General features: G+C 39.7%; 2 protein-coding genes across 3 annotated transcripts in view; one reads left to right on the plus strand and one right to left on the minus strand.

Annotated features, from left to right (window-relative positions):
* The window catches only part of rbms3 (RNA binding motif, single stranded interacting protein), a 123,139-nt gene extending 108,671 nt beyond the window's left edge, over positions 1–14,468 (plus strand). Inside the window, exons 9-14 of one of the 2 annotated variants that reach the window (XM_085291069.1) lie at positions 2,063–2,159; positions 3,209–3,259; positions 10,946–11,062; positions 11,293–11,379; positions 11,757–11,881; positions 12,266–14,468. In XM_085291069.1, coding sequence (XP_085147195.1) covers positions 2,063–2,159; positions 3,209–3,259; positions 10,946–11,062; positions 11,293–11,379; positions 11,757–11,881; positions 12,266–12,269 — 481 coding nt within the window. In that variant the 3' untranslated portion in view covers positions 12,270–14,468. Of the gene's footprint in view, positions 1–2,062; positions 2,160–3,208; positions 3,260–10,945; positions 11,063–11,292; positions 11,380–11,756; positions 11,886–12,265 lie in introns of those variants that run through there. The other variant, XM_085291070.1, reaches the window with a different exon arrangement.
* A 1,969-nt stretch (positions 14,469–16,437) lies between these two features.
* Positions 16,438–26,698, minus strand: entpd3 (ectonucleoside triphosphate diphosphohydrolase 3). The gene is made up of 10 exons (XM_085291071.1): positions 26,515–26,698; positions 24,110–24,247; positions 23,378–23,495; positions 23,064–23,223; positions 21,484–21,643; positions 21,143–21,370; positions 20,235–20,498; positions 20,036–20,146; positions 18,698–18,826; positions 16,438–17,933 (listed from the first exon to the last, which is right to left on the minus strand). Exons 2-10 carry the CDS (start codon positions 24,242–24,244, stop codon positions 17,745–17,747), a joined length of 1,494 nt encoding a protein of 497 aa, XP_085147197.1. The 5' UTR covers positions 24,245–24,247; positions 26,515–26,698; the 3' UTR covers positions 16,438–17,744.
* Between the last annotated feature and the right edge of the window lie 742 nt (positions 26,699–27,440).

Below are 27,440 nucleotides of genomic sequence, written 5' to 3' on the forward strand. Positions count from 1 at the left end.
GAGTTAATTTAAAATCAGTCTATGACTATTTGCAAACCTTATCACACCAAGAAATTTGATTTCATCCACCATTTCTTTGTTCCATCAGTAATAACACCAAACTTCACATTTTTACTGCTATTTCTTAAATATTTTGTTTTGTGTATGTTCAAAGTTATTCCATTGACATTAAATCATTGTTTAAATTTGACTGATTCATTGACAATAGCAACAATGTATGTAACTTATTAGGAGGACAGTGATATCATAAGCAAAATGTACATATAGATTTTTTTTCTGAATTACGATTACCATTCATGATTAAAATGAAAAGTTCAGGACCTAGCATCGATCCCCATCCAACTCCAACTGTACATATTGTTTTCTCGTAAATAACTCTGGAACCAATTATAGGCTATACCTCTGATGCCATAGAGCTACAATTCAGAAAACAAAATACTGGGGTTCACAGAACAGTCTTTTTCCTTTTGCACATATATTTTCTATGAAATCTATACTAGCTATTTCTGTAGATCTTTGCTCTTTCTGAAGCTGTACTGATTTTCACTTTGCAACAATACGACTAATGTTTGCTTGTTGCACATGGTTAAAAGTAGACAAAACACGCAATCGAGCCGCAGATGAATTAGAACCAAACCTGCCACAAATTTCTTTTTCTGGTTCAACAGAAGTGAGTCATGTTGCGTTAAAAGAAATAAATGAACAAATAACTGGCGTGTCTCTATTATATATGTACAGCTACTACTTAGGCCTCGGCACACCAAGTAGGGCATAAAAATCCAACAGGGAGACTGAATGTCTGTGAGAAGCACAATCACGCTCTGCAGCTTATCGCAGGCAGTTGGGAACCGGCTGCATGCACAAGCCTTGAGCCGCAATAGTTTAAAAATATCTGACGCTTTACATCTCGCAGTTGAGGTTCAAAACTGCTCATGCCGTCACTGACTGAACAAATGTAATGTGAAACAGAATGTGCAATAACAGAACAGGTGGGTACCTCAGGAACCCATTTCACCCTTGAAATGAAATGTGTGCATGTGTCGCAGGCGACTACCACCACAGTCCTCCTAGGTTTTTCTGTCTTTGGCTGAGCCCCATTGTCATCTCCGTGCATGGGCTATTACTATATGTTGTGCTCACTGCGGATTTTAAGAAATATTATGGAGCGACCTAACAGTAGTTTGAAGTTGCCTTTTAAAAGTAAATTAAAAATGAGTTTGTCTTTTTATTCAGGTAATTTTCTTCCCTGATTGAGAAACACTTGATATGTGGCAAGTACCTTTTTTCTACAATCATGGCTGTGTTAGAGATGGATAGGGTAGGGCTTCGCTTTCTGTCTCTGGCCCTTGGTTTCCCCTCCCCTCACTGGCTCCATTATTCAGTCAACAGACACTTTGGGATCGATCGGGCACAGCAACACGGCTTGGCGGATGAAACATGTCCTCTCTAGGTACACAATGATAAATAAAGCACTGCGAGCCACAGCATTCTACAGCTGCAGAGCTGAGGGGGTGAAATGGAGGGAAAAAGAGATCAAAATGAGAAGGGCAAATAGAGGCATAGGAGAAGTGAATAGATTATAAAATGCAGATGTTACAGATGCAACCGATGGGAAGTAGGGTGTGCGTAGGTGGAAACATAAAGAGCAATACTGAAGTATTTCACCCACTCACACATTAAGGTAATAATTCATTATTATGCGTAGCAGTGGTGCAGACTCCTTTGTAACATGATGTGTAGTCTGGTGCGGTGTCAAGTCTCATTCTAAGATGTCTTTGATTGTGCTACATAGAGTGAAGCTGCAATATTTATTGTTTCCATGACAGCCTTGATGATGTCTGATCCATTTTGTCAGTGTTGTCTTGAAGTGTACTGGGTAGTTCAAAACAAACTGAGACAAAAGCCTCATTTTCAGCATTACATGTGGTTATGTAGGGTGAGCTGAAACTGCAGAGAAACCTCTGGATTGTTAATACACGCGTTTGGTTCCCTCCCAGGTGATTATTAGAAGTTAGATGATGTGGACAGTCAAAATTAAAATGTATGTCTTGTGCTTTCATAGGTTCTACTCTTCTCCATACAGCATCTCCACGAATCGGATGATTGCTCAGACATCGATCACACCCTTCATTGCTGCCTCTCCTGTCCCCACATATCAGGTGAGTTTAACCTCTCAGAAGTTTGATGAGTGCCGTGGCCTACTTAAAACCAGAAAATCCCATTCCTGACTCTATGTAGAGTAATTCCTGGATGTACAGGTGGAGTTTGTCATACTTAACCAAAGATATGAACCCAAAATGAAGTTATCAGCTCTGTAGAATCAAGGCAATTCTTTGTCTAGCAATGATAAAATGCAGGCTTACGTTGCAGAACTCCTCCTATCCATCTCCCATTCTTGAGCACAAATGCTGCTTTTAACTCTCAGCTCTCATGTGTCGCACCCGTTCTCTTCCACACACAAACCATATCAAGTTATGTCAGAGCTGGCTGGCAGCTGCTGTACCCAAAAACAAGATGGAGCTCTAGAGCTCTATAAGAAAGCCAAATTCAAAGACTCATGACTTAAAGTATCATGCTTTATAGGGAAAGAAAAAACATTACCTTTCATTGTTTTAACTCATCATTGACAGATGTAGGTAAGAGATCATACAGATGCAGGTACAGAATGCATGCATACAACAATAATGCATGAGACAAAGGGACCCTCAGAGACTCATTTCTGCCTTCAGTTTGTTAGAGTTGAGCGGTCGGAAGGAGAACAAGATGAAAGTATGATTTGTGGCCAACTTAAGCTTTGATGATGAAACCCTCACTGTGAAGCAGTAATTGTTAAGACTGTTTTACTCTCTGTGGTCTTCATATCCTTTTATAATTACGACAAACTTTCTGTATAGTGGACCCTTAGTTACTGCTGTAATATTCTTTAAGACGTGCTGGGACTGAGGCTCTGAAATTGGCTTGTAAAGGCTTGAGATAATGATTAATTTTCTTACTTCTCTTCTTTGGTTTTCTCATTTTCACTCGCTTCCTGTCATTCTGTCTTCCAATTGTCATTCTCAATGTTCTCTCTTCCTCAATTCTTTACCCACTTACAACAATCTTGCTTTTGATCTTTCCTTTCCTCTCATCTCGTCATGACCTCCCCTCTGCATCATCCTACTCGTGTCCGTCCTCTCCTTCTCCCTTCCCTTCTCTTCTCTTTCTTCAGGTTCAGAGTACATCTTGGATGCCACATCAACAATATGTTATGCAACCTACAGTAAGTTTTTAAACCAACATTTCCTTTGTTTTTAAGCCTCGTTCTGTAAAGTCTTGTTCTCTATTTTCCAACCCTTTTCACTCACTCCTTTATTTATTATATATAATAAATGTACACATGCTGAGTGTACAGCATGTGTCAATTTTTCTCCCTGGCATACTCTTTTTGTCTTAAAACTTTCAGTGTGTGTGTTTAATGCTCGTTTGTGTTGTTGTGTTTGCACATCTCTGTTGCTTGTGGGGCTCGCACACAAGAATTTCACTCGCATGTGCTGTGCCAGTGTGCCTGCACATGTGATGTGACAATAAAAAGTGATTTGATTTGATTTGATTTTTGATTTGATAATAGCTTCATTACTCATGTGAATGTCAGTGGCAGGATTTATGGGAGAAAAACTACAAAAGCTTTTAAAGCATAGGCTGTATTGGTCTCGAGGACTGCCTGCAAATGCTTTTATAACAGTATTTAATGTGCCCTGCCTTTTTCTTCATCAAATGAGTATTTAATAATTCAGGAATGAAAATGTTAGTAATAACAACAGGTCACCGACAAGTTGGTATGAATCACGAAAACTGCGAAAAGCCAAGTAATAAAAGGAAATTCTTCCAATAAGTGCTTGAGAGCCAAACCCAGGTCAGAGAAGGAAAATAACTGTAACCCTGAATCCCAGCCCCACTCTGCTGAATCAGCCTGTGAATAGCCTTCTCAAAGGACCTCAGAGAGCTTGGCGAAACTCACTTTAGAATCTGTAATAAAAGGTTGCTCCCTGCTGGTTTTGAATGAAACTGCATGTACAAAAACAGGTTTCCAGACGGCTAGTTTAAAGCACATTATTTATCTATAAGTCAATGTACATGTGTAACTGCTGCTCAGTTTCATATAGTGATGCATAAAATTTGCATATCAAAAGCAGCAGTGCATCTTTGTGTATATGATGCATAATGCAGTGATGTAAAATCCAACCCTTGGTGTTTATAGCTCTTTTCCATCCATCCTTGGCTAGAGCTTTCTCTCACATTTTGTCTCTCATACACATAGCTTTGATTGACGTGCAAAAACGTTTTAAAACACACCCACACATTCTGTATATTTACATGAAGAGTCATGAATCGACTCTGAGTGTAGGTGTACAGTCAACATACTCTATAAACCCACACTTACCTACAAATTCTCTCTTCTTTTGGCAAACACAAACATAACCTTAACACAAACTGTGGGCTTTTCCTTCCTTTGATACAGGGACTATATACAGCCGCTCTATGTTATTAAGCCTCCACAGGCTTCGCTCTAAGCATAGTCCAAAGCCTCAGTCTCTCTGACATTCACTGACTATTGTAGCATAAAATATAAAATCTCCGTGCCTTCATCTTGTCATCTGACAAAGTACTGCATTGAATTAGTGGAATTAGAAAGCTATATCATATAAATTGTGGAATAGTCCAAGCTTAGTCCTGCTTACAAGATGATTACTTCTCAGTGTAGCAGGACCGATGCATTATGAAATCACAGGCAGAAGAGATTCATATTACAGTAACCTTGAAAGTCTTTCAGATAAAATTTAACTTCTATCTCCTCTTAAACATTTGTTCAACAATAGTTTAAAGGTCTATATCAAACACTATATGGACAAAAATATTCATGTTTCAATTCTGGTGTCTTTAGTCCCGGTGATGCTGGCTCGTTCTTAAGCCTGTGCCTGTGGCATTAACATCAAACTAAAACTGCTACGCAGCTCCTGCAGCTCTAATGGTGCCCCAGTACCTTCGTCAATATAGTGTATCTGTTAAAGTAGCCTGTAAGAGATGAATGTGCTTACATTCAGGGGGTTTATCTGTACACCTGTGCTAAAAAAGGTTGTATGATTTTGTTCTGTCATTCATGGGGTGAAGGAGTTTATCGGGGCAGGTACGTAAGGCGGTGCAAATTTCTGCAATCGTATCCGCCGTGGTTGCCAAAAATCTTTAGTGTTCAGATTTGTTGCTCCTCCTCTGTTGTTCTCTCTCCCTGTCTTCTGTCTTGCTCTTTATGTCTGTCTGGCAAATCTTAAACACATTCTGTTGTCTTGTCTGATTAAAATTATGTCTCTGAGCGGGGATAATACCCTTCTGTAAATGTTTTCAAACAAATGTCCCATCTAATTATTTGGCAGGCCGCTTGATATGACTTCCTAAGACTTGGGAAAAGACAGGGTGAGCTTGAGCAGAGATTGATGGTTTGGAGAAAGAGAAAAATAAATAAATAAACACGGCGGATTTGACAAGGAGGACAGGGGCGAGAAGGAGGTGCAGGGAAAGAGGAAAAAGGGATTACAATGAATATATTGAGAACAAAGAAACGAAAACAGCCGCTGCAAAAGCATGTTTGGGCTGTGCACATCTGTTCTCCACCCTTGTCTATGTATAGACAAATTCCCTGTTAGACAACAAAGATGAGGGGTAGTTATTGTATTTCCTGGATACTGAAGAGCTTGACAAATTAAAGCTGCATCAGGGAGGGAGACTGAGAGACACAGCAGCTTAAGTCTGTTCCTATGGTAGCAGAGGCTTCCTCACTGCTGTACTGCAGTTAATGACTGGTAACTTTGATAAATGCTATGCACTCATTGACACTTTTAGCTAGATGAACATGCGCACACCTCCTCTGGTTAACAGTCCATCATCTACTTTGAGATTTTTAAATGCTTGTGGCACCAAAATTGGAATGTGAGACACTCTGTCGCTAAAGAAATTAATGAGTCTAATTAAAAGGTTAGAACAAGAGAACAAACATCAATGCTGTGTGCTGTTTTCATGGCTCAGGATTAAAAATGCACATACACTATTGCTCATAGGTTTGGGGTCAACTAGGATATTTAAATTCATGAAAACTTAATCTAACAGATTTGCAGTGAAACGAAATAGACATTAATAACATTAGATAAAAATATTTTTGATTGATGGAACAATTTTGTACTGTGTACTGTCTCAGTTTTGCAGCCTTGCAGCCCTTTGGCACTCTGGCAGTTTTTCTGTTCCCATAACAGATGAGTAGTTAAGAGCCAGTGACTGCGCTGACCACTCCATTATAGGCAAAACACCAGCTGACTGCTTTTTCTGAGTAGTTCCTATAAATGTCAGAGCTGCTTTGGAAATCAACTCCAGTCCTGCTGTATCCACAGGCACTGTATGGCACTACAAAACAGAGTGAAAGCCTGCCTTTCTCTTGTTCAAGATCTTTTGCTGTACAAATCTCCCACTTTAGCACGACCAAAGCCTCAAACCATCAAATTTCCTCCACCACACTTAGCAGATGCTGTCAAACACTATTCCAGCATCATTTCATGTCTGAAAACTGCTTACGTCTGCCCAATATTTGTGTGTTGTGTTTTGGGGATTTTTTTCCCCTGTCTTTATTTTCTACTTTTATTGACTGATCACAGTTATGGCTCTTTGGACAACTCTTCCTAGAAGGCCAGCATCTAAAAATCACCTGCAGGCTGGTGTTTTACAGGAACCATTTAATGCAGTGACCAGTTGAGGACCTATGAACGATCTTTTTCTCAAACTAACCACTTTGTACTGTCACCGGAGAATACTACACAATGCTGACATAAACACACTTAATTTCAGATTGTTCAGTTTGCCTCATGCAATAGCATTTACTTCTTAAAACAAGAAAACTGAGTTATTTTTTTAGCCATGTTGAGTGTAATCAAAACCAGGAACCCTTATGTTTCAGACACAGAAGTAAATTTATTGCTTATGTAATCAGTACAATCGTTTTCAGCTGTGCTAACATAATTTAAAAAAACTGTGGATTTTAGGAGGGGAATTTGAATTTTACATGATAAATTTGCATTAGGTTGCATGGTTTGTAGTGTTTTTTTTTAAATATTACTTAAAAATAATACATTATTTATGGTTAAGAATTGCATTTTTAAATGGTCATTTGTAAAATTACTGATGAGGTTGACGTTATTTCAAATAAAAAACAAATGTGCTTTACTTTATTAAAAGGAGCAGTAGAGGCTCACACAACTGTGATTACCGACAGACACCAGTGTAGCTACACACTGCCTGATTAATGTACACACACATTAAACACACCTGTACACACACTGCCTTAAGGATTGTGCATTTCTGCGCCTTGGTGGGATGCCCAGATTACTTGAACTGCCTGTCTTTACATCTTAATTAGTGAGAGGATGTCTTTGTGCATAATTACTCACAAATCCCCCTACAGGAAATGAATGCATTAGCCAAACCACGCAAAAAAAAAAAAAAAAAAATCACACACACACACACACACACACAATCAATGCTGCTTATTGAGGAGGGTTGTAATGAGACATCTAAAGAACTGGGATTTCAGCTCTGCAGGAGACAAAGGCAGTGTACAATATCAGGGCTTGCAAATAGAGCTCTATACCTCACGTTTGTTTTGTTTTGTTTCCTAACCGCAAGATCCCGTGTGTGCAGAACTGTCACAGGTGCATGCCTGCGGGTGCATGGATAAAGCCGGGAACTAAGGAGTACTTGTCTGGTTTTACGCCGAAAATCCAGTGTACTTTGTGTGTTGATAAAGAGGGTGTGGTCTCAGGAAATCAGCTTATAGAATAATAGAAACATCTGCACGTCGTAGCACACCACCTCAGTAAGAACAAATAATGCCAATTCAAAACTCTTTGCATTCTCACGCACATGGAGCGCCCATCATAAAAACAGCATTTAGGGGTTTTCTCAATAAACGAGTATCATTATCACTAATACTATGTATTTGATGCTTTCAGACTGCCTGCAGCAGTCAGTCTGCTTCTCTTCTTTAATGGGAAACTGACAGGGGAGAGGGAGAGAGGGCAAGTTCAAAGTTGAAGTAGATTCTGTGTGGGGTTTTTGTTGTTTTTTTTAAGTCATGTCCTCAGGGAAATGATAACTGTCATGTGGGCTCATTTATACCCCAGGAAAATCATCTGATGCATTAAAAACACGCACACCATAACATACAACTGCACTCATTACATACTAATACATAGTGCCCGGGTGCAGACCCATACAGAGATGGAGAGTTGATCACTTGTAGAGCTATAAATCAGAGCAGACAGCTACTCATTGTGGGTTTCATTTTTTTGTTTCTGCCTGGAAACCTGCTGTGAGATTGGATGAAGTGAAAGAAAGAGAAAGGGAGGATGAGAATTCATTACAAGAGAGAACGCATTATTTAGATGGTTGAAAAGCTCGGGTGTTAATACGATTCTGGCTGGTAAATTTACCTGCATGAGCCAAAGCTTTTGTGCCGGTTTGAGGGTAGATCTGTTGGTGTGTGTGTGTGTGTGTGTGTGGGCTTTCGTCTCATTCACTTGTAATACTGAGGAAAGTGTTTACAGAGCATTTCTGATGCTGCTGTGTTCTGCAAACAGATCTCTCTATGAAGACAGCAGTCAGGAAGAAAAACATTGTACCTTTGTTAACAGCTCTGACAATCTTTGTTTGCACAGTGTGTGCACGGGTGCATGTTTTTTTCCTGTAAAGCCTGCAGTCATAAGGGTCTTACCTTACAGAATCTTAACTGTGAACAACTGTCAGACTGTATATGCATTCAAAGCGAGCACTTCAGATATCTAGAACTTTCCTTGTTTTGAAAGTGTGTACTGTATGTGCTTATGTGTGGTTTTGTTGTTGCGAGCCTCCCAGAGAAACCCTACAGATTCAAAGCTGTTAAGTCGTCTGCCATACAGCCAGGCGTGTGCCTAAAATACCTAAATTTAATACTTGTGTTCTTCTAACGTTATGTCTCAACTTGAAGCTGTAGAGGTGCTGACTGCTCTCAAGAGCAGCACCAATACATAACCACTGATGCTGTCTGTGCTCATGGGAAGTGTAGTTAAACATCCATCACAAATAACCAGAGCACACAGTCTCCTATTAAATCTTTACAGAGCTGTTGAAGTTGTAGCAGAGCTGCACTGGAAAAGTAGATCTCAGCGCATCAAGGTGTTAGACTGCTTCAAAGGCCTTCACACTCAAGAGATTTAGAGTAAAAGCGTCTCTGCTCCATTCACAAGCAGGTTCTGTCAAGCCTTGCTGCCAAGCCTGCTGACTGGTTGTGTTGCTCATGTACAAACTCGCACAATTTGCAGTCACCAAATGTAACTACTTCTAGCTGCAATTTTTTTTTACTTCAGCTTAAAAAAACTACAATGTGTCATTGCTTTAAAACACGTTGTACACTACACTTTCTTACTTTGATAGGTTAATGAGTGATCAGAACCCTTTATACTTTATACAGTAGTTTATAGATGTTTTCTTAATTATGTGTTTAAGCTGTAAACAGTGTTGGGGAGTAACGGAATAAATGTACCGGTGTTACGTATTTAAAATACAAAATATGAGTAACTGTATTCTGTTACAGTTACTGTTTAAAAGGGTGGTATTCAGAATACGGTTACTTTGTTGAAATAAATGGATTACACGGGGGTCTTTTCCTGTTTCATATGTTAGGCTATGCCCTCTCTATTTTTGGTAATTCCACGCCGGTGGAAACCCAAATGAAACGCACATTAAGACAAGCCCAGTTGTAAGTAAGCTATTAAGACTCGACTGGACACAGTGTTCGTGTTTTCCTCTGAAACAATAAGTTCCGTTGGAGCAGCCTTTTAAATCAATGCTCCACTACCAAAAGGAAGCCAAGCCCTGCCACCCTTTACAACAAAACAAGGTGTGATCACAGGGCTTGGCTTCCTTTTGGTAGTGGACAATTGATCAGGAAGCCAAGCCAAGGTAAATGCAGACTACAGATACCATGGCAGTGCCAGGATTGTGAGTGATTGCTGAAAATGTTGAAATGTACTCACTCACTTTTTATAATTATTTGTAAAAATGTGTACAAATGGTTGATTTTTTGTACTGTTTTTATCAATAAATCTCAGCAACAAAGGACATACACCCATGTGTGTTGATTTCTCCCTAAGATGGCAAACTGAAACACTCCAAGTTGGTGACTTTTGGAGATTTATTTCCCTGGATGATTGAGAATGCATCAAGACGAACACAAAAGGAAGTTCACAGCTTTTAGCAGCTCCCCCACCCCCTCATCCACACACCCCCACTCCCCTCCCTCCAGAATTCCCAGGTAACAACCCAATTTACATATGAATGACTAGCCAATTTAGCTTCCACTTGCCTGAAGCTAAAGCTTAGCTAAAAGCCTACCAGCCATTTGGCTGGTGGCGGGTTTTAAAGGTAGAAAGGTAGAAGCCTGGGACTGCCAGTGTCAACGCCTCTCTGTCTCTCACTGGCAAACAAAGTAAAGCTAGTTTTCGGCTACGAGCCCGACACAGAACCGACATATTAGCCAGAGGTCCCTTTAGCAATTTTGCCATTAAGGTCTCAGCATTGGTTTCTTTGTTTTGTTTTTTTAAACCAACATGTCAAAGTTGTTCTGAATCTTCCCCCCCCCCCCCCCCCCTTTTCTTTGAGTTATGTTTGCCTGCAAATTGCTTAAAGCTGTTGTCTCTTTACTCAGCTTATTTCTTTCTTTTTTAATCTCCACATTTCTTCCGATTTAATTTCCTTTCTCCACCATCTGATCATATATTGATTCCTGCATCTGAATTAAATATCACTGAGTGACTCCAAATCACTTTTGACTCCAAATAACAGTTATTAGCTATAAGCTGACTGGATTTGTATCCTTCCATTTCTACTCCAGGGTGCTGTGATCACTCCAGCTGCTGCCATTGAGCCCAGTTTGTCTATTCACCCCTCCAGTGTAATGGCTCCTCTAACCCAGCAGATGAACCACCTGTCTCTGGGCCCAACAGGCACTGTAAGTCTCCCCTTTGGCCAGTCAGCTCATCGTGCTGTGTGTGCATGTGTTTGTTTTATCCTTTGAGTTATATGTGTAATATAATTGTACACTTGCAGTTTCAGTGTTTTTCTCAGAGTAGAAGCGCTAGAGCAGAGGAAAACTGCCCCGGTGCTTCTGTTTTCAGTCTAAAATGTGAAATGACCATAAGACAAATGACACAGTCTGTGTTCTTCCCCTTTTATCCGTAGTACATGCCTGCTGCAGCGGCTGCTCCTATGCAAGGAACCTACATTCCCCAGTACACTGCAGTGCCTGCCTCGGCCATCACAGTGGACGTAAGGACCGAAACAACCTGCAAACTTTCATTTGAAATGAAAACTGCTGATTAAACATATATATTTTGTGATATATTAGTCTTGCTTAGCCTTTGGCAATCCGTATACTTCAATGAGAGAAATAATTTACACCAAACCCTCCCCAAAGATCAGAGGAGCTGTTTTACAAGTTCACAAGTATATAAAGTTAAAATCACAGACAGAAAACTGACCGCACCAGATCAACCTGTCACCTTTAAAAAAAAAAATGCTAATTGAATTTTTCTCTTTGGATTCCTTATCTATGTGCCATAAAGGAGTCCCTACTTTTATATGATTGCCCAAAGTTTCAAGGCTTTCTTTTGTTCCTTAATATCTGGCTTTCCCCCCCCGTTCAGGGTGTGGTGACAGACCCCTCTCCACAGACAGCTGCCCCCTCCTCACAGGACGCCAGTGGGCAGCAGCCTTTACCTGTGGAGAACACAGGAGATCACGCCACAGCCTACTCTTACCAGCAGACTAAGTAAGTGTGATGATTGCAAGTCTGTAATTTTTTTCACATGGTCTTGTACAGCTGGTGCATCCTAACTGGTACATTAACTGTATCTGGAAAAATGAACAGCATCAGCTATAAAGGACTGCAGTACAATTCCCAGATTATGCCGCGCTTTTTCTGTTTTGGTCACAGATGCATGGCAACCTTTGTTTGCAAAATTTTCCTTCTGGCTTTTTATCTTTTTCCTGGTGTTTATCTTGTTTTTCTGCCTCCTAGATAACCGACGGGTGGTTTCCTTTACACATAGTGATTGTACAAAGACTGTTGTGCCTGCTTACAAAAAAACCCGGTAACATTGTTCACGGTTCCCTCAGTCACGTCCTCGCTCACTGACTTTTCTGTCTCTTTTAGATAACAGGATTGGTAGGAATCATTGCTGCGTTGCCTTTAGGAGGACTGCACGAAGGCGCTGGAGACGCAGAGTATCAAAAGGAAACGGGACAAAACAAAAAACAAAAACAGAGGTGACATGGACATCACTGACGGGAGAATGCTTCCACTGTGCACGGGCACCAAATAAAAGACAAAACGAAGAAAAAAAATATCTTTCTTACCTGGTTGAACTAAGAAAAAGACAGAAGAAAAAGCAAATGATGGTTTGCTAAACTCAAAGACAATGAAATCAATGGCAGTCTCCAACTTTGAGTTTTCATTTTTCACCATGAGACTGGACTTTGCCTCCAAAGGAAAAAAAAAACAGATAAGGGGACATAAAGAGAAATCTAAAGTCAACCAACTGTACAGAAAAAAAAATGAACATTTGAATGTGCAGGTAGATTTTCAGACTTTTTTATTGAAAATAGAAGGAAGCCAAGTCTTGAACAAAAACGGGCTGTCTTCCTTTGATATTAAGCTACATTATTTCCATTCTTTTTATTATTTGAGTAGTTTTCTAGAATATTAGTGTTTTCGTAAATCTTTATTGCCTTAATTTTCTCAAACTTTGGGGAAAAAAAGTTTCCAAGTGTTGAATTATTTAAAAAAAGGACTGAGTTGTTGAATGATTTTTTTTAAAGGGTTCTTTGAGTTTGAGAGCCTCAGAAATGAAATCTACAAAGCTATCTGTATAAGACAAAAAAAGGTTGTATTTGTATGAAGGTGATTTTAAATTATGTGGTACAGTGCAGGTGATGTTGGTTGACTAGGGAAAAAAATCCTTTTACAACTTGTGGGAGCGGTCAGCCCACTGCTTCCTGGAAATGCAGTTTAGTTCAATCATGGGAAAGAAATTCAGTTTCTCCACCACTTATTTTGTATTTTTATTTTTTTCATTGCGGTGCTTTTAAAAGTTTTTCCTTTGCCTGCTTGCTTGTCTCATTGCAAAAAGAAAAAGGAACATTTCTGACTTTGAGAAAAAGCAGAGAAAAAAAAGCTAGGATTTTTAAATGTGCAAAAAGCAATAGTTTTAGTAAAACTGTTGACAGTTTCTTGAGTCTTTCTTAACTGTTGAACAAAAATACAGCCCGCGGGTGGCATATTTTATACCAAAGATGAAGAAACTAAGTTGTAAAGAGATCTTCCTGTTGCTTTTTCTTAATTTTTTCCACTTTGAATCTGCTTTTTGGTTTTTGTCAAGCTGTTGCTGTGTGAAATGATCAGTGAATGAGAGCATGCAGTTGGTCCTTTAGCACATTTGCCTCAATGGGACGAGATGTTTTGTGCGTCATGTGATCAAACTACCACCGCATCTAAAACCCTGTGGAATCCTGGTGAAAAAGCTACTTTTTATTAGACACCCAACGACATCCTGCCGAGGCCTCATCGACTGACCTTACATAACAACGCCCAGACGGCATAGCTCGCGATGAATGCTTCCCAAAATATGACAGATGTCATTGTTTTGCATAATCTAAGTCCAACTCACTGTTTTGTCTCGTTCTTGCCAAACACAAGCCACTGAAAATATGAGCAGGTCAATGATCTCTGTGAGAGGAAAGGGCATTCCTGTTGAACGAAATGATTTCAGCTTATATATATTCTCCTAAAAAAAAATAAGGAGAATTACTTTTATGTTGCCTTTACTTTTGGTTTTTTTTTCTCTTTTTGATGATTATGTGTGAGCTGCTAAACACTTTTCAGTATTGGGGATTGAGGTTGTCTTATGTTGGGTCTCCGTGGAATATTTGCACCTCCAGAGTGACTGTAATTGATCATTTTAAGCAGAATAAAGATGAAAGAAACACAAACGTGCATTATTGTGCCTAGAGAATATCGGTTGAGAACAGAAGAAAACTTAAGATGAACTTTAACTGGCTCGCACTGGTTCTGAGGTCACACCTTCGAAGACTCACACGCCTTGACTTTCCACCAATGAAAGGAAGCTAAGGAGAGACACAAGAAACAAATGGACATAGGAGAAAACAAAATTGGTTTAACCAAAATCAAATGGATAGAAAGCTCTAAAATAAACAGGGGTAGGGAGTGAAAGAGAGAGAACTCAAAATCAAAAGTAATATTTATAAGATCTTTTTTTTGTACAGGTGTGTACAAGAAGATGCAACAGAAGTAACTTACAGTGGGGCAAAAAAGTATTTAGTCAGCCACCGATTGTGCAAGTTCCCCCACTTAAAATGATGACAGAGGTCAGTAATTTGCACCAGAGGTACACTTCAACTGTGAGAGACAGAATGTGAAAAAAAAATCCATGAATTCACATGGTAGGATTTGTAAAGAATTTATTCGTAAATTAGGGTGGAAAATAAGTATTTGGTCACCTCAAACAAGGAAAATCTCTGGCTCTCACAGACCTGTAACGTCTTCTGTTAGAAGCTTTTCTGTCCCCCACTCGTTACCTGTATGAATGGCACCTGTTTGAACTCATCATCTGTATAAAAGACACCTGTCCACAGCCTCAAACAGTCAGACTCCAAACTCCGCCATGGCCAAGACCAAAGAGCTTTCGAAGGACACCAGGAAAAGTATTGTAGACCTGCACCAGACTGGGAAGAGTGAATCTACAATAGGCAAGCAGCTTGGTGTGAAAAAATCAACTGTGGGAGCAATCATCAGAAAATGGAAGACATACAAGACCACTGATAATCTCCCTCGATCTGGGGCTCCACGCAAGATCTCATCCCGTGGGGTCAAAATGATCATGAGAACGGTGAGCAAAGATCCCAGAACCACACGGGGGGACCTGGTGAATGACCTGCAGAGAGCTGGGACCAAAGTAACAAAGGTCACCATCAGTAACACACTACAACGGCAGGGAATCAAATCCCGCAGTGCCAGACGTGTTCCGCTGCTGAAGCCAGTGCATGTCCAGGCCCGTCTGAAGTTTGCCAGAGAGCACATGGATGATACAGCAGAGGATTGGGAGAATGTCATGTGGTCAGATGAAACCAAAGTAGAACTTTTTGGTATAAACTCAACTCGTCGTGTTTGGAGGAAGAAGAATACTGAGTTGCATCCCAAGAACACCATACCTACTGTGAAGCATGGGGGTGGAAACATCATGCTATGGGGCTGTTTTTCTGCCAAGGGGACAGGACGACTGATCCGTGTTAAGGACAGAATGAATGGGGCCATGTATCGTGAGATTTTGAGCCAAAACCTCCTTCCATCAGTGAGAACTTTGAAGATGAAACGAGGCTGGGTCTTCCAACATGACAATGATCCAAAACACACCGCCCGGGCAACAAAGGAGTGGCTCCGTAAGAAGCATTTGAAAGTCCTGGAGTGGCCTAGCCAGTCTCCAGACCTCAACCCCATAGAAAATCTGTGGCGGGAGTTGAAAGTCCGTGTTGCTCGGCGACAGCCCCAAAACATCACTGCTCTCGAGAAGATCTGCATGGAGGAATGGGCCAAAATACCAGCTACTGTGTGTGCAAACCTGGTAAAGACCTATAGTAAACGTTTGACCTCTGTTATTGCCAACAAAGGTTATGTTACAAAGTATTGAGTTGTATTTTTGTTATTGACCAAATACTTATTTTCCACCCTGATTTACCAATAAATTCTTTACAAATCCTACCATGTGGATTCATGGATTTTTTTTTTCACATTCTGTCTCTCTCAGTTGAAGTGTACCTCTGGTGCAAATTACTGACCTCTGTCATCATTTTAAGTGGGGGAACTTGCACAATCGGTGGCTGACTAAATACTTTTTTGCCCCACTGTAGCTATTTTTTTTATTTGCTTGGTCACATGCCCCCCATGTCTTTAAAATTGTGATTTTTGAGAGTGTCTGTAGAACCAGTGGATATTCCTGTAGCTTCAGATGTGTCTTTTTGTTTGTTTCTTTGTTTTATTTTCTTTTTAGTCGAAACTTTCAATAAAAAATAACAAAAATGAACTCGTCCTGGATATTCTGCAGGAACAACACACTACCACTGGAGTGCGCTATTGTTTTCTGTAGAAGGAAAGGACTGAAAGTCCATTGGTGTGCACGTGTGCAATTTTAGTAAGTGACCAAGTTAAGTTCACACACGCAAAATGGTTTTAACTGCTGTAAAGGATTAAAAACGTTTAAGCGTTTAGTTTCACCAAGCGAGATTATGAAACTACAGCTCCAAAAGATGCAGTTAGTTGAGAAGTTTATTGCATACAGTACTGACAAGAGAGCTCATTATCGCCAAAGCAGAAACTGTGCAAGCAGTCTGCATCAAATGACAATCATGCATCATTTTCTCCAGTGCAATGACAACAAAATGTCAAGAGACAGTTTTATTCATGCAGTTTAGTCATACATCATACTTGCTGTTCCTGTGAACAAATTACTGTCATGAAATCTTTATTTTTATTCATCTTTTCTTTATAAAGAAATAATAAATAACCAGGAAAGTACCAAAATGTTACTTTGTAACAGTTGCCAGTTTCATCTACCAGCTAAATCAGCAGGATGTAAAAACAGTGTCTCTGCTTCAAGTCCATCCATCCATCCATGTGCTTCACCACTAATGGATTGTCATTGCTAACAGGGCTTAATTTTTCTTTTCCCAACTGCTCCATTTATACAACTGAATGAACCACTTGTGTACAACTATCCAACAATACTTTGCTCAGAATGCAAGCCTTGTATATTGCTGCAGTGAGTTATAAGACTATGATGCATTTAGTTAAATCAAGAGAAGCACGTAGAACTGCTGTAGCACTGAATGACTTTCTGTGATGACCAAATTAGTTAAGTAGGTTGTATGTCAATAATTTTAAACTGATATGAAAATAATGAGACAATGGCATCATTTATTAGGGAAATGTTAATTCAAAAAAAGCTATAGTTGTGCGCTTAAAGTTTGGCAAGACCATACACAATATAAAACAATACATTAAAGCTACAGTACAACAATTTGCAACCATTTTCAGTGCTATAACATGTAAAATGCAGGGAAAGAAACAGTAACTCATGCTCTGGTCTAAAGCGGGCGTTCGACTCATTTTGGGAATTGCACAACAAGAACAAGCACATGGAGACTGATGGATGCTCTTATATTTTTGTGCGATTTAGACAAACACTATCACTATTTTGTTGAGCGCAGTCAACTAAATTAAAAAAAAAAAAGTACATTAATTTTTGTAAGATTCCCTGAGGTAGAGAATGAAGAGTGGTCTAATGCTTTTTAAAGCTGCTTTTACATATTTTATCTGAAGCTAAAACCCTCAAAGATGCCAGCACAACGTACTGCATTGATTTTGAGGCTCTTCAGTTTTGTTTGTTTTTTTAAACTAAAAGCTAGTTCATGTCTCAACCTGAATAATAACACATTTGATTGTTAACGTCCAGTCCAGGCGTCTTGGCACATGCAACTGTAGGATTCTCCGAACCTCTTGCAGAATTACAGCAGTTCCCAGGCCTTTCAATAGCCAGTGATTTCCTCTGTAACCTACGTTCTCAGTAGCAGGTGCGAATGAAGATGATGAAAACTAAGACGGCAGTCATAATTGTTAGCGCCGAAAATAGAAAGATGAGGCCGGCAAACACGGGGTTTGACATAGGAGGGATTTTCTTCACTTCGGAAGGAATCATGTTGGACATACTCAGCATGTAGCCCAAACTCCAGCCTATATTAGTTTTCTTTACCTACAGGAAAAGAAAGAAAACAAGTAATTTGAATGTTTTATATTTAAAACCACTTGCTTCCAACACCAGTACACCACCTTGCATGTCAGCGGGATGAAAATCATGAAATTGTATAATTACAGCTGTAGGGCAAAAGATGAGTCATAGCACCCAAAGAAGAAGAAAAAGAACAGGCTGTTTCGTAACTCAAAGTCTTGAAAGAACCTATCAAGCAGCAGACATCCCAAACTGCACACTAACGCCATTGTTGGAAATTGGGAGAATTGCCAGCTGTTTAAAAAGTCTTGTCTTGAGTGCAAAAGGCCGAACGCTCTTTGCAGTGTGGAAACATTGGCTGTAATCGTTCGTCCTTTATGAATCATGAGTAATATACAGAGTGTCAAAGACCAGGAATCCCCTTCTACTGAGGGAGTTTCTTTGTGACAAATTGATGGCATGCCTTCTGCTCTTTAGCTTTTTCATTGCAGACTATTCCTACGACATCAACAACAGTTTCAAGTGGGTGGCCTCATTCACATACGACTGCCAAAGGCAGTTAAATGGCTTCCTGTATTTGAACATGTATCAGCTGTCAACAGCTTTCCAAAACAACTCTCACCAAATTAGTACATCTTACAGTTATATTTCAAGAAGAATTAGCGCACAAGCCATCCATAAACTTTGAACAATGGGAGGATTGTAATGTACTAGCCTCATAGAAGGCAGTATTGAAACTTACAAATAAAAATAATACTATTTGTCTTATTTACTGCTGTTTAACCAACCTGTTGTTGAAAGTTGATGTTTTTCCAGGTGTCGGTGTCAAATTTGTATCCATCTGCCAGCAAAGTAAAGACGTAATGACCTGCGTAACAGTGGGTCTCGATGAATTTGATGTTCTTTTGTGCGTTCAGCTGAAAGAAGGTTGAACAAAGATCAGAGTTTAGCCTGTGACTGTAATGACACAAGCTAATTGTATTAATTTCAGTTTAATCCCATTTCAGTGAGAAATAATGATTATTTAATCAAGATCATGAAAATATTGTGTAACAAAGACGGAGTGCAGTTTATTTCATTACCTTTATCCTGAAGTAACTTTGTTTCTTTTGCACAGCTGCACTCTACAGCTGTGGTTAGCACAAGCATGTCTCTCTAAATCACTTTTTTGGCCTGACATTGAGTTTGTTACCTAACTGATCATGTTTTTAAAAACTGATGTGGCAGACACTCGCAACAAAATCGAGGGTCGAGGAGATGCTTTCAAAGATGCCGTTGGTGTTGGTGCCGAGAGAGGGTGCTCTGAGTTTTTTATAAACTGCAGACCTACTGGGAGTTGAGTGAGTGGTATTTCTCTGGGGGAAAATGCCTTGTTGATTTCAGAGGTCATCTAAGAATGGCCAGACTGCTTAGAGGAAAGGGAACAATAACTCAAATAACCACTTGTGACATGGTTGCTGGGTGCCAGACAACCAGGGTATACAAAAGCACAGGCTCACTAAAGGGCAAGAGAAGAGCGGAAAAATGTTGCCTGGTCTAATGACCCTGGATTTCTGCTGTGACATTCAGATGATAGGGCCAGACTTTGGTGCAAAAAGCCTGAAAGCGTGCTGCTTTGTATTAATGGTTTAACGTGGTGTTGAGGATATTTTCTTGGCATATTTCGGGCCCCTTAGTACCAATTGATCCTCCTTTAAATGCCACAGTTTTGAAGGTTGAAGGGGGTGCAACTCATTAAAGGTGTACCTAATAGAGTGTCCAGTCAGTGTATATTACTAGTAAAAAATGTGGACACACGAGCAAAAAGAAGAAAATGTGGGCGCACAGCATTGTCAGAGCTGGTGAGTAGTTTACTTTCTGTTGTGCCTTCTGTTCTAATCTTGATGAATGAAAATGACAACGTATTTTATGTAATTACCTTCATATTAATTCTGTCATTCTCTCCTTCCTAAACATGATTTCTGTTCTTCCTCACCTTAATTTCGTCCCACTCCTTTTTCAGGCAATTTTTGTTTTTTGTTTTGTGCATTTTATGTTCAATATAGGTATTTGTTGTGCCTGAAAATGAACAAATAAATGAAATGAAAAATGAAATTTCTTGATTTTCTACCTGTATGAAAACTTACCGTTGCCCAGTTTTTGTGGCAGAAGTTCCTAACTGAGGTGTTGAAGTGATTAATGTTTGATGTGCCATTCAACTGCAGAGCCAGGGCAGTCCAGAAGAATCCAGCGTATGCCTGGTCGGACCAGCAGAAACACACACACTAAGTTGTTTTGCATCGTGATCTATTTGCTTTCATGTGTTATATTTGCACTGCGTGTTACCAGGAAATCTCCGGTGACTGGTGGCTGCTCCACCCCGTTGAAGGAACACTGAGACGAGGAGCAGGTCTTGAAATCAAATATGGATTTCACTACTTTCCCACAGCCGTCTGAGTCGCCACCACCAAAGAAGATCAGCTCTTGATTGGGGTCGTAGTTTTGCGGTTTCTTTGTACACTGTGACTCAAAAATTGATGATGCCTTTTTGGAAGTATTGAAACCTTTAGGATAGCAGGGGTTTGTTATGTTTTTGGGGTTAGATGATTGCTGGAAAATAAAAAAAATAATAAAAAAAATGTCAAAAGATAACGATTTTTTTAAGAAGAAGGCAAAATCTATAAATAAATAGGACAGAAAAAGACCCCAACCCTGAACTGGATAAGAGGAAAAAATGAATGGCACATTATCTCCACACTGTAGGGCTTATTTCTTTAAATTATACAACACCGCATACAAAGTCTGAAGTAAACAGAAACTATAAGGTTAAGCTGTCATACCATCACTCTGATGCACTTTCAGCATATTTCTTGTAGAATCATTATTAGTTTCAAGAATGAAGCTATGAATTACCAGAAACGATGCATTTCTCCCAGACTAGCTTGACGACAATCACGGTTCGATCAATATTCTTAATGACATAATGCATCCCTGGATCCTTTGGCTGTTAGCAGCTCAGGGACAGCAGCGTTCACTAATCATTCCACAAATTGGCCATTAATGGATTTCGCAGTGCACATGTGTGCAAAGAGCCAGACGTTCCCACTGCACTTAAACGATAGCACAGCAACGCATAACAGCCTAAGGAAAGAACCACCACTCTTGTAGTACCTTGGGAATATGAGAGTTCAGTGAAAGACACTATTTTTTTTCTGTGCATACTTGTAAAAGAAACGGAGGACAAAGTCATTCACCTGCACTACTTTCTCCAGAACCAACTTCCCAGCTTCATTTTTGCCATAGCAGAGGAAACTGTGTGTGTAGACATTGTAAGGGTAACCATACAGTTTGACACGCAGGTAGTCGGCTCCCTTGAGATCATCCTGGACCGCAAAGGCAATCTGTGTTGATGCTCCTCCAAGATCCATGGAGCCGACAGTCTTTGCTCCCTGCGGCCGTACGTATGCGTTCCACATGTTTTTCTGCAAAAACAACGAAGATTAATAAACGATGAAACGTACAATAGCAAATTTTTAAAGCTGCAATTATCTTGTTTTTTGGGCAATCGATCAGACAGGTGAAGGCTGTGTCATACCTCTACCAAGTTTCCCTTTAGGTAGTTGACAGTGATCCAGCCATAAAGCCCTTCTTCCTGCCCAGTGATGACTGAAGCATTTTGAAACATGAAGGGGAGGGAACTCAGGTATTGTCTGAGTTTTACCAGGACGTCATTGGCCCTCTGTGCATCTTTCATTCTTAACAGCACAGCAGAAAACAGAACTATTAGACATCACACTAGAAACAGACGTTGACAAATGGATTCACTATCATTAATGAAGCAGGTAAAGATTTTGCCAAATACACGTATTTTAGATGCTATTATTTGCTATTATTTTTATTTTAAACTCATCTAAGCCAGAAGTCATGACGGTAGGCTAGAAGGCTTGGCTCTGTTTTTTAAAATGAGATCAGTATGTCATTTTAAAAACACTAAGATGTGAAGATTTTTTTTAATGTTTCTGTCATTAACTGTTTTATGTGTGGGTTTTATTTATTTTTGGTTGTTTTGTTTTTGTCTTTCTGCTGTTTCTCTGAGCGTTGCACGGTCTGAGTTTGGGGTGCATTTGCTGGAAAGTCCACCGCTCAGAAGATTCGCGACTGTCTTAATAATTTCTCACTTGTGAATAATCATTTTCACTGTACAATTGTAGATTTTATAATAAGATCCTGTTTGGCGTCGTGCTGACACAAAACTAAATGCTCTAAACCAATAAACTGCAAAAACATCATCTTTTATCCATGTGCTCACACTTGCTGATGAGCAGTTAATCAGATGCATTTGATTCGCAGTGCCTGGAAGCAATGAGGAGTGTTCATCTATTTAAATAATGTTAGAGTCTGGAACAGATGTTATGTTTTTTAAATTATGCTAAAGAGGATGTCCTTTTTCACATGACTGTAAATCATTTCATGCAAACTAATCAACCTTTTTTTGTATGTTTGTTATACTTTAACAACAATATACGCTGTCCCCTACTTCTGCCTAGAAGGTCTGCTTTTGTCATCATCTTTCCTTGGGCTGGAAAGTATGAAAAGCCATATTTAATGCCGGGCCCAGAGTTCGACCCATGTGATTGAGATTCCTAAGTTTTGTCCTGCCCTTTAGTCTGAATGTGTTTTTATTGCTGGGGCTTCCCCAGGCATCCAGAGGGAAGGGGGGTTATCCATCAGGCAAAAGGGGGGCAATATAAGACACAAAGCTTTACTGTGAAGCAAACCTCCCTTTTTGTCTCTTGAATGCTTGCACAGCAAAATCGGCATCCATAATTCAGCACCAATGAAGTTGAATGGACTTTCTTAAACTCAATCCACAGCACATATTTGAAAGTATTAAATACATCACTTTAAGAACATTTCTGCATCTCTGTCTTGATATTCTCATCTTTAAAAATCATACATTGTACCCATTAAAAATTCCCACCACACACACACAAAGTCACAGATCTAAATATTATACTTTTTAAGAATGTATTTGTATTCATTATGTCTTGCAGTTCTTCAGTCATCAGCTTACTCCTCTGTGCATGAAAGGTCAAGAAAAGCTTAAAATGAATTAATATAAAAAAATCACTTTTGACTCTTCAATAATAATATAAATAATCAAAAGCTTCTTACTGCAGGAGTCTCATTCCAGCTGTAGCTCCGAGAAACAGGCGCGTACTGTTGTGTTTTGTTGGAGGAATGGTTTTAGTGACGATGTCCATGCATTTCCTAAATCCTGCCATTGTCTTTTCTTCGATCTCGGGGATAACCTTCATGTCGGAGATGGCATTACCTGAGGACACAAATCCAAGCTAAAATTCTCGTGTGTCTAGTAACCAGAATGTCTCCAATTTAAAACACACTCTTTATGTTTTTTCTTTTGTTTGCAAAAGCCTAAAAAGAGTTTGCCAGCACCCCCCCTCCTCTCTTTGTTATATGTGACTCACCATCAACTTTACAGTTTAATGTCTCAGTCACTATTCCTGTTTCGTTCTCCTTCGCTCCTGGCCATTCATACAGGTATACATTGGAACGAGATGAGCCAGCGTCTATCACTATGCCGTACTAACAGGAAGAAGGAAGACAAAAATGTTATTGCACAAGCCTTTTCCAATCAGCTTAGCAGGTTGCTGTCTATTAAGCACAGAGTAGCCACCATGACTTTCATCAGGCCTCTGTGTGAAAGATGTTGCATAACAGCAGTAAAAGCCTATTTTCTTTATGGAGATATAGTGGGGTAATGGTATCCTTAGCAGAAAAGAAAGTCTCAAATTAGAGAATTGTGAGAACTGCAAAAGTAAAAAACCACTGGCACACTCCTGATGAAAAAGCATACACACATACACAAAAAGAGAACTGACAAACACGCAAAACGGCAACTGAAAGTCATCACAATGAGTTTTTTTCCTCTTTTTTTTTTTTTTTTTTTAGCCCTTGTTTCAAAAAGCTTTCAGTTCTAATTAAAAGGAAAAGGGGAAACAGCAGACGGACAACATGCCTGTTTGTTTGAATGCCATTAACAGTACACGCAAAGTTAAACGTGTTTCATCAGCAAGCAGACCGATGAGGAATCCCCCGTCTCTGATCCTTCGGTGCAGTTTTTATGCGTTGTCTTTATAACAGCATGCGTATTTATATTTGCATCCTGGAGTATTGCGCTGATGTGCGTATGTGCTCACCTCTTTGCTGTATTCTAAAAACCTCCAAGTGTCCTGGATAACAGCAACAGCAACGAGGGCAGCGATGCTGGTCAAGAGGAGAAGCATCACTCCTGCTATCCGACACTTGTAGCCCATCTTGTGTTTGGAAGCCATTTCCTGTTGGCAAGAAATAGGGTTAAAGAAGATGTGTGGTTCTCACTAAAAGCATCTTTCAAGGTGAAGATGTGCAGATGTTTAAAAAAGTCACGATGAGCCGTAACAGTGACCAGGACTGCTACAGATGAGTAAGTGCTCGCAAGCCAAACGGATGCTTAACCAAATCCAAATCAGAGGGAGGTTGTTCAATCAGAAGAACTCTTTTAGGGAGAAAGTGCTAAAATGCAAAAAAAACTAAACGAAAACATTTCTGTTTGTTGTTTTTTTTGTTTGTTTTTTGGCTACGATTACACATCACACACAGGCATGCAACATGAAATGCAGCTTTTTTTCATGTGTGCATAGATGGGCTGCACACAATTTAAACCTTTAAAGCTACTCTCATAAACATTGTGCAATATATATCACAATCTATATTCATCACTTTGCAAGGACTCATTAAATTCAAAAACATCCATGAAGTTTACTGACAGATGAATATGCCAGTTGATATGAATACTCTTTGTTATTCAATCAATAATCAATTATAATCATGTTATTTAGATTTGCTGAAACTGCCACACCACACTATTCTGCTCATGTTATGTTCCCGTGTGATTGCATCACTGTTATTGCAGCCATTTGTCAGTATACAGCCGTTAGGTAATTCTCCCTCAGCCATGCCAAAACTGTCCTCACCAGACTGACAACCACTTTGCGGATTAGGTGGAACCCTAGTTCTGTGTCTCTCTTGTTTATTGTCCATTTAAGCTTCATAAATCCAGGAATCTGACTCCTCTTTTATAGGCAATAACAACAATGACAAAACCAGTGTTTGTTAATCTATGAATAACTCTTAAGTTACCACAGCAACTTCTGTAGAAACAAGCAGGCTAAAGGTGCTCGACAAGGTGCGATCACAACTGGCTGACATGGCAACAAGCGAGTTTAATGTTTCTGATACATGTTGCCCGCAAGATGCTTGACATTTCAAAGCCATGTGTGCAATACACGTCCTAGACTTTCACTTTTGAATGTCTCTTCTTTATAACCGCGTGCTTAACATTTCCCGGAGCTGTTTCCAACACAAAGAAAGTAAAGTGTCAGCCAGCACATGAAGAGAAATAGCAACCAATCTGTTTTTGCTGTGTCTATGTTGCATTCACTACAAGGTATGTTTCTGTAACTACATGAGATTATATCCAATCAACCTGCCAAGACAAACACAGTACAAGTTCTTACACTCCAAGCAGCTCACAATGAAAACAAACATAAGGAGGCATGAGTGACGGTGTGTCTGAGGATGGAATAGAAAACAAATAATTCTATAAAGTAATAATGCGTGTAAGTGCATAATACTGCTAATTTGCAGTTAAGGAACAATGTGTCTTTTGAGCCACTGGTAATGTGAGCTCACTCATCTCTGGCTTTACGGGCTATCATCGCAATGAGCCGGGCTTAAAAACTAAACTGTATTTAAGGTTGTGGGTGATTTTAGTAGCACTGAGACAAACACTTCCTCCCTGTAAAGTAAATTTTGGTTTCAGTTCTTTCCCACTGCTTTCTCACCTTTTTTTTTTTTTTTTTTTTTTACATGCACAGTTGTTACTTGTGGTTTTTAGTAGCATTAATAAGCTTGACATATTACATATTTACACTGCAGTGCATCTCAGATTTGCTGGATGTAAAGTTTCACACAGTGGAGAAACAACAAGATTAGGCAAACAGCACAGTTACTTATAGTTTGTTATTGTAAATGAGCCGCCTTTTGGGTTTGTAATACAAAGACTTACCGAATACATTAATTGCACTTGACTTGCACCTATTTTACTTTATATGTCAATAGTTTTCTAAAGCTTAATTGTGAAGTTACTTGAATTTTTTTTTACTATCACCTGAATAGAAATGCATGGTCCTTATAGGATTTTGAGTTGGCAGTTGCAAAACTACACAATATCTATAAAATACTCAATGTGATATTACTGGTTCTGCAGTTTACTTAAAATTCAGCCAGGTGAATCAACAAGTCATATCGACTCTGTTAACACCCACTCAGTAAAAAATCAGCCATGTGTCGCTGGGAGTCAAATAACTTGAGCTATCTCCCCTGCTTGTAAGGACAGGTTCTTATGGTGGTGAGGAGTGGATAGAAGCAAATGTGTCTCGTCACACTCGGTACAGTAAAACTAACTTGCCAGTGTTGATTAACCCTTTGATCATGTCTAAATACCTGTTGTGTTCAAAGGTTTAAAAAATAAATGCATGTGAGGAAATGTTTTGTTTCTTACCTTCTAGAGCTGATTTTTAGAGCCTCGTTGAGAATAAGAGAGAGATGGTTCTGACGAAGGGATGTTGATCTAAAGCAGGAAAAGTGGTTGCAGCAAATCAAGAGAGAGAGAGAGGAACAGAGAGAGAGAGAGAGAAGGTGCTCTGAGTGCTCTCAAGAGTGACTGGCCCACAAGAACAGGAGTGGCGTACCCCAACATAAGTCACAGTGCGGGGAGGAGCATTGTGTGCAGGACTCCAGTTTTTGCCACTCCCAACGCACCAGTGCAACAAAGCAGCCAGCCTACGAAACACAGCTGCTCCTTGCTCATTGCCTGCGTCTGGTGATTAAAACAGATACAAGTATTTGTGAGTATGAACAATGTGAGAAGATGGGGCTGGAGCTGGGATGCTAATTGATGTGATCAATAAGAGAGACTGCAGTGTGGCTGAGGGTCTGCTGTGGAACTTACTATACATTCAGGTGTTATTTAATAGGAGTAAATTATGAGGCAATGGAGGCTATGAAAAGCAAAGGCTTAAGTGCTGTATCAACAATCAAGGATTTGTTGATAGCTGCACGGGATGCCAGCGTTCTCACAGACAAAACTCTGAGTCATTTGTGTGACAAACACGAGTCATTAATTTCTCTGACACAGTGCTGATGGACGAATGGGAACCTGAGCTTTTATTGCAGCATATTTGTTTGTTTTTTATGGGAAGACAGCAGAGAGTTAAAAGCATACTTTTAACGGTGTGTGCATTGCTCCTACTGCTGAACATTTTTGTAAGGGCTCATATGTTAGGAGTTTTGCAGCACTATCTGGAAACATGAGAAATGCTTTTCCAGACTGATACACACTGATGTATGTGCATCAGTCTGTATAATATCAGTTAAGGAGTGGAGATACTGTCAGAATGCATCTGTCTCCATGCGCAGCCTACTGTA

The sequence above is a fragment of the Mchenga conophoros genome, linkage group LG11, assembly GCF_057382185.1.
Source record: "Mchenga conophoros isolate Kocher_MC1m ecotype Shallow Benthic linkage group LG11, M_conophoros_male_GT1.1, whole genome shotgun sequence".
NCBI classification, from domain to species: domain Eukaryota; kingdom Metazoa; phylum Chordata; class Actinopteri; order Cichliformes; family Cichlidae; genus Mchenga; species Mchenga conophoros.

Bases quoted from the DNA above. Each gene is read 5' to 3' on its own strand.
- entpd3 (XM_085291071.1), bottom strand. From the start codon at position 24,244: ATGGCTTCCAAACACAAGATGGGCTACAAGTGTCGGATAGCAGGAGTG. The intron at 23,496-24,109 runs GTGAGCACATAC...TCTTCCTGTTAG, and splicing joins TTTTAGAATACAGCAAAGAG to TACGGCATAGTGATAGACGC. The intron at 20,499-21,142 runs GTGAATGACTTT...TTTATTTTCCAG, and splicing joins TTCTGGAGAAAGTAGTGCAG to CAATCATCTAACCCCAAAAA.